The sequence below is a fragment of the Trachurus japonicus genome, chromosome 18 (assembly GCF_045865225.1).
Source record: "Trachurus japonicus isolate A0001 chromosome 18, Traja_1.0".
Lineage (NCBI taxonomy): Eukaryota > Metazoa > Chordata > Actinopteri > Carangiformes > Carangidae > Trachurus > Trachurus japonicus.
Window position 1 is genome coordinate 17,296,385 of NC_140924.1, and position 14,720 is coordinate 17,311,104.

General features: G+C 40.5%; 3 protein-coding genes across 3 annotated transcripts; all 3 read right to left on the minus strand.

Moving 5' to 3' along the window:
• Positions 1 to 885: 885 nt before the first annotated feature.
• On the minus strand, positions 886 to 5,612 carry LOC146969026 (GTPase IMAP family member 7-like). The gene is made up of 2 exons (XM_085759347.1): positions 5,606 to 5,612; positions 886 to 1,955 (listed from the first exon to the last, which is right to left on the minus strand). Exons 1-2 carry the CDS (start codon positions 5,610 to 5,612, stop codon positions 886 to 888), a joined length of 1,077 nt encoding a protein of 358 aa, XP_085615473.1.
• A 1,768-nt stretch (positions 5,613 to 7,380) lies between these two features.
• LOC146969027 (GTPase IMAP family member 8-like) lies at positions 7,381 to 11,979 on the minus strand. The gene is made up of 3 exons (XM_085759348.1): positions 11,970 to 11,979; positions 9,319 to 10,392; positions 7,381 to 8,387 (listed from the first exon to the last, which is right to left on the minus strand). Exons 1-3 carry the CDS (start codon positions 11,977 to 11,979, stop codon positions 7,381 to 7,383), a joined length of 2,091 nt encoding a protein of 696 aa, XP_085615474.1.
• Positions 11,980 to 12,325: 346 nt separating this feature from the next.
• Positions 12,326 to 13,744, minus strand: LOC146969028 (GTPase IMAP family member 7-like). The gene is made up of 2 exons (XM_085759349.1): positions 13,738 to 13,744; positions 12,326 to 13,053 (listed from the first exon to the last, which is right to left on the minus strand). Exons 1-2 carry the CDS (start codon positions 13,742 to 13,744, stop codon positions 12,326 to 12,328), a joined length of 735 nt encoding a protein of 244 aa, XP_085615475.1.
• Between the last annotated feature and the right edge of the window lie 976 nt (positions 13,745 to 14,720).

The window sequence follows — 14,720 nt, forward strand, 5'->3', positions numbered from 1 at the left end:
CTTTTAATTAAGCTTGCACTGTAGCACTTTGAGATTGCTTAAATGTAAAGTGCATTATAAATAAAATGTATTATTTTTTATTATTACAGAATAAAAACCTGCATTACACCTCTCTTCTCTTCTGCACCTCTCTCACCCTGTCTGCACCGTCTTCGGATGCAGTGCCTTCCGGTTCGCTGCAGCCTTCGACTGGAACACCCTACAAAACACCAACTTTCTATCTTCACCTCTCTCTCTGTTTTCAAACAAAATCTGCTACAAATCACAGTCGACTACTGCACTTGCTAATAGGCCTCTGTCATGCCCTATTGATTAACTGTTTTATTGTATTGCATTGTATTGTATTATATTGAATTATTCTGTGTATAATTGTGAATTTGCTCGCATGGTTAAATAAAGGTTAAATAAATAAAAATTATTATATAACACTCATGAACAGTATTTTCTTGAGTGAAATTTCTTAATATTATTACAAAATATTTAAACTGTGCACATGTTCCTCACAAACCACATTTGTGTTACTATATTAATTAAGCACCTCTTCCTCAGTAGGACTTTAAAGAAACCATACATACACGTTAGGAGTTATTAATCTTTATTGCAGACACAACATTATGTACAACTCTTTTTATTTTGTTTTTGGGATCATTTGGGTTGGTCTTGATTGCACACATACACTTTTCAGATAAACAAGCAACAGGTTCAAAATGAGTCTGCAAATAATTTGACAATCATTCTGACTATTTCTGTTAATTAAATTGATTAACATGACATTATTTTAGGGAGGTGACACAGTCATAGTTACATCATATCGTTGGACAGGAAGTGTTTTTCATTTTACAGCATTGACAAAATCAACATATTTGTCTCAACTTTTTTTTTTTTTTAAATAAGAGGCTTTTCATCCTCACTTTGCCTTTTTTTTGTTACCATCTCTTTAGCTGTGTCAACCACAGCCCTAGCTGTGTTCACGACTGCCTCTTTGACTGAACTTGCTTTATCAGCTTCATCATATCCAATACAACCTCCTACTACTGCTCCTGCTGCTGCTGCAACTCCTGCAAATATACATAATCCAACTTCAGCTCCTGCTGCTGCTGCTGCTCCCACTACTACTGCCTCCGCTGCTCCTGCTGCTGCTATGGCTGCGACAGCTGCTCCAACCATCACTAACACACCAAGCAGACCTCCCAACAGTACTCCTGTGGTAACACCAGCTATTTTCTGTAGATGATTTGAGACGTTTCTCTTTGCCTCCTGTCTGATCTCTTCCTCTGACAAGTGTGGTGATTTCTGTCTGAGGCGCTCTTCCTCTTGTTGTATCTTACTCTCCACTGCTTGTAGCATGTCATTGGTGTAGAGACCTTCTTCATCTGTCATCTGTTGGATTGTGTTTAGTAGCTTTTTCACATGGACATTGTTGTTCCTGTATTCATCCTGCTGGTTGTTCCTCCAGTCTTTATTATCAATGACATGGTACCGATTACTGCACTTCTTCAGCAGCTCTCTCAGCTTCTCATTCTGTCTGACAAACTCCCCAATCTTCATTCCTTCATCAAGATCGTCACCATGAGTGAAGACAACTACAGCACGTTTGAAAGCCTCCTCACCAAAATGACTTTGTATTCTGTCAATAACCTGGTTCTCCTGCTCTGTGAATCTCTCCACTTTCAGCACAATGAGGAAAGCATGAACCCCAGGAGTGCACTCTGTGATACACTTCAATATTGCAGGCTTCAGCTCCTCCTCAGGCCTGTCTGTGTCAAAGAAACCAGGAGTGTCAATCAGAGTGATGATTCTTTCATTAATACGTCTGGTTTGTGCCTTCCATTCTTTTGTTTCAGAGTTTGCAGTTCTGCCTATCTTGAACACATCTTTTTCTTCTTCTTTAAATATGGTGTTACCCAGGCTGCTTTTCCCGACTCCAGTTTTTCCCAGTAGGACAATCCTCAAGTCTAAAAAAGGAAAAGAATAACTGATTAATAATTTAGATTAATGAAAATTGTATCAGCCATATGGAAAATGTATGTATTTCTTATTTACTGGTTAATAATAAGCAATGGACGCTTCTTTCTGTCTTACGGACGGAGACTGTCAGACGTCAGATACGGACGGAGACTGTCAGACGTGTTTGTCAGTACCCCTGCGTCTAGCTCACTTTTAGTTGTTTTTAAGGGGCTTTTATTCCAGTATCTTAGCAGATTTTAGTTGCTTTTAGTCTTTTTATACTCACAGTTACTGTACTGTGTGTTTTAGATAGACTGTCTTCTTTTAACTGAGACATGGCTTGGCTCTGACGCACCTGCTGTTCTCACTGAGGCTTCCCCACCAAATTATAATTTTTTATTTTCTGCTAGAGAGGGTAGAAGAGGAGGAGGGACGGCATCAATCATAGACAATTCACTGACCTCGAATGGAGTGTTTTTTAACAGTTATGCATCATGTGACGGCCCAGGCCGGTCTATGTCTCTCTCTGTGCATTTTCCCTTCCCCCCTGCAGTGGCTGATGCGAGGCGGGGCCTAATCCAAAACACCTGTGTCCGTGGTCTATATTAGATGGCTGGCCAGTCTGCTCGGTCTCTCTTCCTGCTGCCAGCTGAAGCTCAGTCCGAGCCACCGTTGCCCTTTTTCCTTTTGTTTAATGTTTGGTTATGGATCTGTTGCACATTATAAATTCCACTTTATCATTGTTCCTCCGTCCTCCGTTTGATCGTTTTTGTTGTGGTCGTTGAGCCGGGCCATAACAATCATTTGAGCACCATGCTTTTTCCCTTTAGGGGCAGCCCTCCCATTCTCTGCATTACCGTATACAGTACAGACCACCCCATCACTCTAGCTCTTTTATCAGTGAATTTTCAGAACTTGTATCTATTATTCACACCTCTTTTAGCAGGATTTTAATAACTGGTGATTTTAATCTACACGTTGATGATATCTCGGATTCGATATCCAGAGAGGTTTTAAATCTTTTAAGTTGTCTTGATTTTAAGCAGCACGTCACACAGCCAACTCACAACAGAGGACACTGGACCTGGTCATAACCCATGGCCTGTCCATCGGTGTGTCCTCTGTTGTCGACCTGGCTGTGTCTGACCATTACTGTGTATTTTTTAACATCACCAGTTTTAGGTTAGTTAGAGGAGGCCCCAGTGAGAACAGTGAGGAGGCGCTATCTTGAAGTGGCTGCAAATTTTATGGAGATTTTACAGAGCACTCCTGCTGAAATTTTACCTGCACCTTCTGATTTTATCGTTGATAATTTTAAGTCAACTCTGGACTCAGTAGCTCCACTTTTAACTAAAACAGTAAAAAGAAAACCAACACCCCCGTGGAGAAAAAACAATGAAATCAATGAACTGAAAAGAAAATGCAGGACTGCCGAGAGAAGATGGAGGAAAAGTAAATCAACAATTTATCACAAGATTTTACGTCAACAACTCAAAACTTATAATAATGCAGTCAAAAAGGCACGAATTTCCCATTTCTCACAACCATCAATAAAAACAACCCCGGTTCCTCTTCTCCACTTTTGATATTTTAACAGGCACTAATTCTAATAACGTTTTAAAGACACCAACAGATGATCTTTGTGAGAACTTTGCAGACCACTTCAGAACCAAAATCAAGGACATCAGATCCTGCCTTTTATCCCATTGGTTAACACTGAACTGTTGTCCTTGCCTGAGGAAACACTGGAGAGTTTTGCCTTGGTTGATGCAAGGACGCTTGGTCAAGTTTTCGCCCAAGTAAACCTAACAACCTGCCTTTCAGATCCCATTCCCACATCACTCTTAAAATCGTTTTATGGATTCTTCGAGGAACAGTTTTTAAACATCATGAATTGCTCTCTTCAGACAGGACAGCACATTACACCAGTTTTAGAATCGCTGCATTGGCTCCCCGTACGCTTCAGAGCCTCAGAACCAGAGACTGTTGATATTTTTAAAGGAAGGTTAAAGACACACTTTTTAGTCAGGCTTTTAACTAGTATTTTAAGTTCTTCTTACGTTCTTATGTGGTTCTATATTATTTTATATTTTTGCTTCTATCTTGTTTTTTAAATAATTTTATTTGTTTTACCTATCATTGGTATTATTATTATATTATTATGTTACATATTTTTAGCCTTTTAAGTAGTGTTGTGACGTTCACGAACGAACCGAAGCAAAAGTTTGATTGATTGATTTATTGATTGATTGATTGATTGATTGATTGATTGATTGATTGATTGATTGATTGATTGATTGATTGATTGATTGATTATGTTAATGGCTTTAGGATGATAGTCAGGACACTGTCACACTGAGCAGCATGCAGCATTTGTTTTTGCCCTTTACATTTGATCCCTGATTCATCCTAAAGCTAATTCAGGTTGTGTTTGAACTGTACATTTCCTGGACAGTTTACAGTGTCTTTTTGCCTTTGATGAAAGTGACAGATTTCTAAAATGTCAACAAGGATTTCTGTAAAAGAATATCTCCAGTAGTAAGGTCACAAAGTCTTTCAGGCTTGGCGCTGCCATATAGAGCATGCAGGGCGGACGTCAAAACCCAGCATCACACTGTTTGTAGGAAAAGAAAGTGAAGGGGATTTTAGCTTTGCGCTTTGGATTATATATCAGAAAAAAAAGCTCTGTGGCTAACACAAGTTTATGTGACAAGCTTTGTTCAGCAAGATAATCTTCACATATTCACCTTTTATAAATGTGATTGCCAGATGTAAAAAGCTAACGTGAGGCTTCAACAGACTACATGTAAAAAGTATTATTTTTGCCATTTCTGCTCTTCCCAGCTCTAGTTTTCCCAAGGAGGATGATCCTCCTCATTGGTGGTGCTAGAAAAATGTCTCAGATTTAATTTATTCTTTTCCTTATGCTTGGTGAGTATCGCTTAGTCACACTTTGTAATCTCAACCTCAATCAAGAATGTTTGTGGACTTCGGCCAAAGGCAACTAAGGCAATGTGATTATTTAACCACCACACCTTTCTGCATTATGTCAGAGTACATTTTCAAATATGATCATTCAGTTCAACCTTTCTCAGATTGAGGTTTCAAGACTACTGATGTTCATGTCAAATTTAAAACTTGTAGTTGTACTTGTAGTGTTTGTAGAGTACCTAATAAATACATTCAACATAAACCCTAAAACAATACAGTATTGGTAAATAAACTTCAGTGAGTTAGAGAAGCTATAGTGAATCAACCAATAGATCATCAATAAAGAAAATCAGTTTAAAATGCAAAATATTGCACTGGTGCAGTGTTCAGCTGTTCAGGCCTTGAGATTAAAACTGAAATAATATTGTTCACTGATCATGAATCATGTGCTGAGATGCATAGGATGACCTCACCAAACATTACACAGAAGTTAATTCTGTGGAAAAGAAAGTTTTGTAAATAATACTGTAAGTATTGTAGAATTTAATAGAAATTGAATTTGTTTTTTCACAGTGCAATGCTTTGACATTATTTGAGCCAATTTTTTGGGTTGTTTTTTGTGATTACATTTTGCTCATTGTGAATAGAAAATAATTAAAATGAGCATTGAAATTATAGTAAATAGTAACATAATAAATAACAGAATAGTAAAGGAATCTGAACTCACCAGCCATGTCGTTAACAAAGACAGTTGAGTAGTACCCTGGTTCTCCAATAAAGGACCTGCGTCTTGTTTTATTTGCTCTGTTCTAGTTCAGCTCTGTTTGAACCATACTAACACATAACACGAGCAATGTGTCTTCATCTACAGCCTGAATGTCTCTAATATACATTTGCCATCTGGTTGTCAGGTCAGTTATCACTGGGATGTAATAAAAAGTAGGAACATTGAACAGGATTATAAAAACCCAGATAAGAAGCACAATCTTATGCCAACCACAATTCAAATCATCAGCTGATTTTTCTGCTGAGTTCATGAACTATGGTCATTAGAATTACTATAAAGAGGAAAACGAAAATCAAACATCAGATTCCAGTAAAGTAAGTAATTTAAAAGTTCACAATACACAATATGTTCCTCAAATAATAAAATATGCCATCCAAATAGCATATAACCACTTTGTATGTGTATATGAGCTTTTACAAGACTGACCACACACACACACACACACGTGTTCATGGTATAACCACGGTCAGACACAAAAATGTTTTATCCTGTATCTGAAGACAGAAGATGTGAATGATTTAAATGTCTCATATACACCCATGAAAACAATATTTTCTTGAGTGAGATTTCTTAATATTATCCTTAATTACAAAATATTTAAACTGTGCACATGTTCCTCACAAACCACTCACCAACATTGTATATAATAATATATTAATTAAAGCAGAAGTAAGTGATATATTGTTAATATAAGTCTTAAATAGTTATATCTTCCAACAGCAATCACTTACATAGAGTGTTTGGTCTGAAACACGGGTCTGTCAGTCCCTCTGCTCTGCTCTGAGCCGAGGAGAAAACATTTATCGTATCCTACAGTTTTTATCCAATGAGGAGAGAGAACGGCATGCAGGGCTGTGTGTGCAGCCAAGGAACGCCGTGAATGTGGCGACGTAGGGACGAGGACTGTTATGGTGCGTTCAAGGAAACTCGTATTTTTCCGACCGTGAAGTCGTACCAGTTCGATCTGGTACGAGTTCACCGGTCAGAAGTTACGAGTGGCCGTTATAGTGACTTTCACCGGTAAAACAGGTCGGAAAAACACGAGTGGGTTGCCTGAAACGCTACAAAGTCGTAAGTTGTGACTTGAAGCTGTAATTTACTATTTCAAAAGCCTGCCTGGAACGCAGCATTAGCGAAAACGACCGGACCACTTACTTCTGCTTTAAGCTCCACCTCTTCTTTAGTAAACATTAAGGACTTTAAAGAAACCACACACTGAGTTGTATTTATGTACAACTGATTTTATTTTATTTTTGAGATCATTTGAGTTGGTCCTGATTACACACACACAATTTCCAGATTGAATACAAAATTGGGGCGGTGCGTGGCGTAGTGGTTAACTGCCCCATGTAGAGGCTACAGTCCTCAACGCAGGCGTCCCCGGTTCAAGTCCCGCGTCGGGCGGACATTTCCTGCGTGTCATTCCCCCTCTCTCTGCCTCCCCCTCTCCTGTCTATCTCACTATGCTATCAAATAAAGGCAACAACGCCAAAAATATACTTAAAAAAAAAAGAATCTGCAAATAATTTGACAAAACCATATCCATGTCAGCCATATTGTTCATACTCTTCTGATAATTAACTTTCTGTTAATTGAATTGATTAAGGTAACATTATTTAAGGGAGATCAGACACAGTCATAGTTACATTATATCGTTGACAGGAAGTGTGTTCACAGCATTGTCAAAATAAAAGCGAAAATTCAACATATTTGTCTCAACTTGTTGGAAGAAGAGGCATTTTATCCTCACGTCTTTTTTTTTTCCGCATCTCTTTTGTTGCGTTTCCTCCTGCCTCCAGGACTGACTTTGCTTCATCAGCTTCATCAGCTTCATCAGCTTCATCAGCTTCATCATATCCAATACAACCTCCTCCTACTGCTCCTACTTCTGCCTCCACCCTTCTTGCCCCAAAGGCTGCGGCAGCTGCTCCAACCATCACTGGCACACCAAGCAGAGCTCCCAACAGTACTCCTGTGGTAACACCAGGCATTTTCTTGAGATCGTTTAAGACGTTTCTCTTTGCCTGCTTTCTGACTTCATCCTCTGACATGTGTGGTGATGTCTGTCTGAGGCGCTTTTCCTCTTCTTGTATTTTTCTTTCCACCACTTGTAGCATCTCATTGGTGTAGAGAACTTCTTTATCTGTCATCTGTTTAATTGTGTTTAGTAGCTTTTTCACATGGACATTGTTGTTCCTGTATTCATCCTGCTGGTTGTTGCTCCAGTGTTTATTATCAATGACATGGTACCGATTACTGCACTTCTCCAGCAGCTCTCTCAGCTTCTTATTCTCACTGACAAACTCCTCAATCTTCTGTCCTTTATCAAGCTTGTCACCATGAGTGAAGACAACTACAGCACGTTTGAAAGCCTCCTCACTAAACCAGTCTTTTATTCTGTGAATAACCTGGTTCTCCTGCTCTGTGAATGGCCCCACATTCAGCACAATGAGAAAAGCATGATGCCCACGAGCACACTCTGTGATACACTTCATTATTGCAGGCTTCAGCTCCTCCTCAGGCCTGTCTGTGTCAAAGAAACCAGGAGTGTCGATCAGAGTGATGATTCTTCCATTAGCATGTCTGGTTTGTGCCTCACATTCTTTTGTTTCAGAGTTTGCAGTTGTGCCTTTCTTAAACACATCTTCTTCTTGTTTAAATATGGTGTTACCCAGGCTGCTTTTTCCAACTCCACTTTTTCCCAATAGGACGATCCTCAAGTCTAAAAAAGGAAAAGAATAACTGTTAAATAATTTAGATTAATAAGAAATGTATCAGCCTATATAAAAAATATGTGTATTTCTAATAAATAATAAGCATAGGATACCTGTTTCAAATTTCTATCTGTTTATGTTAAAGCAGAAGTAAGTGATATATTTGTGTTAATATAAGTCTTAAATAGTTATATCTTCCGACAGCAATCACTTACATAGAGTGTTTGGACCGAAACACGGGTCTCTCAGTCACTCTGCTCTGCTCTGAGCCGAGGAGAAAACATCTATCGTATCCTACAGTTTTTATCCAATGAGGAGAGAGAACGGCATGCAGGGCTGTGTGTGCAGCCAAGGGACGCCGTGAATGTGGTGACGTAGGGACGAGGACTGTTATGGTGCGTTCAAGGCAACTCATAACTCCTGTTTTTCCGACCTGTGAAGTTGTACCAGTTTGATCTGGTACGAGTTCACGGGTCGGAAGTTACGAGTGGCCGTTATAGTGACTTTCACAGGTAAAACAGGTCGGAAAAACACGAGTGGGTTGCCTGAAACGCTACAAAGTCGTAAGTTGTGACTTGAAGCTGTAATTTACGATTTCAAAGGCCGGCGGCCTAGAACGCAGCATTAGCGAAAACGACCGGATCGCTTACTTCTGCTTTAATGAATTCAGGATGATATTCAGGACACTGTCACACTGAGCAGCATGCAGCATTACTGTATCTCAGCATTTGTTTCTGCCCTTTACATTTGATCCCTGATGCATCCTAAAGCCCATATGTTTGAATTGTACATTTCCTGGACAGTTAACAGTGTCTGCTGTTGTCTTTTTGCCTTTGGTGAAAGCAATGACAGATTTCTAAAATTTCAATGTGGCAAGGTGAAGAGGACCTGGGCGGGCTTCAAACCCCAAACTCCCAGGTAATAGTCATGCGTACTAACCATTTGGTTGGCAGACTCTATTGAGTGAAAATTCAAAATATTTGTGAGAGAGAGGTCCTTTTTCTGCTCTTTTCTTTGGCCTGATATTCACCACATTGTTAGCTGTGTCATGAACAGCCCTCACTCTGTTCTCTGCTGCCTCCCAGACTGAACTTGCTCCATTAGCTTCTTCAGATCTAATACAACCTGCTACTACTGCTGCTGCTGCTGCAAGTTCTGCAGCTTTACTAAATCCAACTTTACCTTCAACTGCTTCTGCGATGGCTTTGGCAACTGATGCAACCATCACTGGTTCACCAAGCAGAGCTCCCAGCATTTCTTCTGTGGTAAAACCAGATATTTCCTTGAGATGATTTGAGACATTTCTCTTTATCTCTCTGATCATCTCGTCATCATCATCGTCTGGTGATGTCTGTTGGAGGCACACTCCGAACTCACCAGCCTTTTGCTGTATTGTACTCTTCACTGCTTGTAGCATGTTATTGGTGTAACTTTTTTTGTTTGCCATCTCTTGGATTGTGCCGAGTAATTGATTTAACTGGACTTTATTGTCCCTGTATTTCCTCCACCACTTGTTTCTCCAGTATTTATTATCGAAAACTTGATACCGTTTACCACATTTTTTCAGGAGTTCTTCCAGTCTTTCATTCTGCTCGACAAACTCCTCAATCCTCATTCCTTTCTTGAGCTGGTCACCATGAGTGAAGACAACTATAGCATGTCCCAAAGCCTCTTCATTAACACACTCATTAATTTTGTCAATAACCTGATTTTCCTGCTCTGTGAATCTCTCCACTTTCAGTACAATGAGAAAAGTATGAATCCCAGGAGCACACTCTGTGATACACCTCACTATCTCAGGATTCATAATCTTCTCAGAGCTGTTTGTGCCAAAGAAATCAGGAGTGTCGATCAGAGTGATTCTTCTTCCATTAACAAATCTGGTTGTTGTTTGACATTCTGTGGTTTGACAGTTTGCAGTGTGGCCAACACTGGACACATCTTCTCCAAGTATGGTGTTAACCAAGCTGCTTTTCCCAACTCCAGATTTTCCCAGCAGGACGATCCTCAAATCTAAATAGAAAAAAAAAAGTTTGTGATTAAAGGGACAACGAGGAGTTTTGGAAAGTGAAGTGTTTTCACACTACATTTCCCATGAGCCTCTGCGTGCACGGTGAAATTCTTGGACTGGCGCAAGACGGACGAAAGCCATAACATTTGCCAAGAATGTTTTCATTAGGGCTGCAACAACAATAAAAAATTGTCCGAGCACCGGGACATGTCACGGACACGCTCGTCACCCACTGGATCACCGACTGACCGAGAAGAATGCACCGGGCCCATGCCAACCTCATTAATGTTACAGACCTGCAGAGCACAAGCTGTAATCAGCGTGGTCTGTGGATGATCTGTAGTAAATATGAAGCCGTTCGGGCGAAATCCCTAGGAGGAGTTCATTTACGATGGATCGCTATTCGTGCCGCTGCCACAAGGGGACTATTAGTCGTAGCCTCACAGCATTCATAATGCTGTGACGGGCCCTCGAACCACGCAGCCTGGCCTCGTGCTCCCACGCCCCCCCAGTCTCCACTCCACCCGGGGCGCTGTTAGAATCCACCGTGTGCAACCAGACGTGGGCAGGTACATTAAGGGGTGGCCCCCCATCAAACACGTGAAGTTTGGACCAAATTGGATAAAGCATGAAGGAGTTATGACAAGGTGATGGTTCATACACCAGGGGACAGTAACGGGATATGCGCAGGTGCGTTGAGGGTTGTTCCCTCATCACACGTGAAGTTTCGAGCAAGTGGGACAATATATGATGGAGTTATGACAAGTGTATGGTATGTCCACCAGGGAGCAGTAATGGGATGTGGGCTGTTGCGTTCAGGGTTGTTGTGTCATCGCACATGTGAAGTTTCAAGCGAATCGGACAATGTCAATGCAAAATAATGCATTTCCTGTGTCCACAAGAGGGCAACTTTTTTTAGTAGTTGTGTCTTGTGTACTACTTGATTACTTGTTTGCGTACGAGCAAATACGAGGCGTAGAGGGTGGGGCTCTGATCACGTACATACATTTTGAAGCAGTTTGGATTAAGTATGTGGAAGAGAGAGCTTCAGAGCATCAGAAATGGCAGCGGCCATAGCAGCCACGCCCTTTGACCTACAGACCTGCAGAGCACAAGCTGTAATCAGCGTGGTATGTGGATGATCGGTAGCAAATATGAAGTTGATCGAGCAAAATCCCTAAGAGGAGTTTGTTTTCGATGGACTGCAATTTGTGGCGTTGCCACACGGGGGCCATTAGCCGTAGCCTCACAGTGTTTGTAATGTAGCTTCACCAACTTGTTTTGCATGTATCAGAAGTGGAACGATGTTAATGGGGTCAACTATGTACGATTAATTTATGTTAGCGTAATCACTGTCGACTTCCTGTTACCACGCAAGTTTGCAGTGGCTACGATCAAGAATGTTAGCATGAGAGGCATCTAGATGTTCCGTAGCCAATTTGAAGTCAATTGCGTGAATTCCCTAGGACGAGTTTGTTCAAATATGAGGTGTGGAAATGACCAAAATCACATCATCTTGGGTTTCGAGCAAGGAACCCTGTGACTTTTTTGTGCATCTTGATGAGTTCTATGAGGCTACCAATGTTCATGCTTGTAGATGAAACACACACAAAGTTATCCAGATTACAAAAGTTTGAGGGGGTGCTATTGAGCCAATTTGCCCGCCCATTTCTAATGACTTTGAAATACGAAATTTTTCGCCAGACTTGAGGTCTGTGCCAAAAATCGTGAGTTTTCGAGCATGGCAAGGCCTCCAAAAATGTGATTGTCGAGAAAAAGGTTCACATTCCACAAACGAATAACAATATAGTGCTGGGGCAGGGCCCCCCCGGGGTGGGGAGGGCTTATGCATCTTTTCCCCCGGGGTACTTGTGTACTTGATTAGTGATTACTTGTTGACTTTGTGTACTATTTGATTAGTGATTACTTGTTGACTTAGTTACAGTATACTTTCTTGCTTGACACCATTCGAATTGCAATAGGGTCCTCACGGGATGCTGTCTCCGGTTCCTCCTCTTGCTTCATTTTGGTCTCCACTGCTTGTGGCAACGCATTTGTGTAGTGACCACCTTTGTTGTCTGCTACGATCATGTCGATGGTGTTGAGCAGCTCCTCCACCTGCAGCTGGTTGCTCCTGTATCCGCTCTGTGGTTCACTTTTCCAATATGTGTTATCAACGACATGGCAACGACCACCACACTTTTTAACAAGATCAATCAAACCTTCACTCTGACTGACAAACTCCTGAATCTTCATTCCTTCTGGAAGCTGGTCTCCATGAGTGAAGACAACTACAGTGTATCTTAAAACCTCCTCTGAGAAGAACTGGCACATTTTCGAGATGACCTCCTTCTCCTGATCAGTGACACCCTCCACTTTAAGCACAAGGACAAAAGCATGAGGCCCAGGGGAACTCTCTACGATACACTGGAGTGTTTCAGACTGCATGTCCTCCTCTGACGTGCTCGTGCCCAAGAATCCTGGCATGTCAATCAAGGTGATGTTTCGCCCCTTGACTAGTTTTGACTCTGCTTGGCATTTACTTCTTTGTGAGACAAGAAGCTGGTTTATTTTGAACACAGTCTCTCCCAATATGGTGTTGCCAAGGCTGCTCGTCCCAGCTCCAGTTTTCCCGAGGAGGATGATCCTCCTAGTTGGTGGTGCTAGAAGAGAATAATAACTTAGATTTAATTTATTCCTTTCCTTATGCTTGGTGAGTATTGCTTAGTCACTTTTCCTGTCACAGCAAGGATGAGACACACTTTGTAATCTCAACCTCAATCAAGAAGGTTTTTGGACTTCGGCCAAAGGGAACTATAGCATGTTGCAATAAAGATGTGATTATTTAACCCTCCGATTAATTTTAATTGGATGGACCTGTCTGCATTATGTCAGTTCAACAGCATCACAGAGTACATTTTCAAATATGATCATTCAGTTCAGCCTTTCTCAGATTGAGGTCTGAAGACTACTGATGTTCATGTCAAATTTAAAACTTGTAGTTGTACTTGTAGTGTTTGTAGAGTACCTAATAAACTGCCAACTGAGCATATGCATTCATTTCATTATGTATTACATAAACCCTAAAACAATATGGCTAGATAAACTCCAATGAGTTAGAGAAGCTATAGTGAATCAACCAATAGAGCATCAATAAAGAAAACCACTTTAAAATGCAAAATATTGCACTGATGCAGTAATCAGTGTTCAACTGTTCGGGCCTTGAGATAAAAACTGAAATAATATTGTTCACTGATCATGAATTTTGCTCATTGTGAATAGAAAATAATTCAAAGGAGCATTGAAATTATAGTAAATAGCAGAATAGTAAAGTAATCTGAACTCACCAGCCATGTCGTTAACAAAGACAGTTGAGTAGTATCCTTCTCCAATAAAGGACCTGTGTCTTATTTTATTTTCTCTGTTCTAGTTCAGCTCTGTTTGAACCATTAGAAATATACTAACACATAAGACGAACAATGTGTCTTCATCTACAGCCTGAATGACCAAGTTACACAAGACTCGTCTATATATCTGCTACAGTATTGTCTGGTCAATGATCACTGATGCAATAAAAGTAAGAACATTGAACAGGATTATTAAAAACCCAGATAAGAAGCACAATCTATGCCAACCACAATTCACATCGCATCGGCTGATTTTTCTCTGTGCCGAGTTCATGAACTATGATCAACAGCAATACTATAAAGAGGAGAAAGAAAATCAAACGTCAAATATCAAACATAATATTGTTTAATCCTAGAACTAAACAATCAAGTCAAAAAGTTCACAATACAAAAGTAAAGGAACAACCACAGGGTGAGAATGTTTGTGTTTCCTCGTTGCTGGTTTAAAGTTTTTTTTTTTTGCCATTGGTAAAAGACACAAAAACTGGTCCTTCTGGCAATGTTATTGAAGACACTAACACATTTTAGCCTATCTATTGACCAGATTTCTGCTTTACACTGAGTTTACACTTTCTTTTGCAAATGACTACACACGGTTATCTACATAACACACATCACTCAAAACTATAAGCCTCAATTATGAATCACCAGCAATCAGAATGCAGCAGTGAAAACACCTGTAACCAATGAGATCGCTTGAACATCAGAGTTTGCTCTTTAGTTTACATAACAATGGAGGCCCATGTTGGAGAAAGAATCAGAGGGAAAGGTGTTTGTGTAAGAGGAGGACAAGGAAGAGGAGGAGGACAAAGAGGGCAAGGAGTGGAAAGAGGAAGAAATACAAGAAATGTCACAAATGAGGTCCAGACAACTTCAACTGACCATGTTTCCACCAGGGCTGAGTCGGCAGGAGGCTGGTCAGA

What these genes read in the sequence shown, in the direction of transcription:
- LOC146969027 (XM_085759348.1), bottom strand. An exon ending in TAGAGTCTGCCAACCAAATG is followed by an intron (nt 8,388 to 9,318) that starts GTTAGTACGCAT and finishes TTCCTTTTTTAG; the next exon opens with ACTTGAGGATCGTCCTATTG.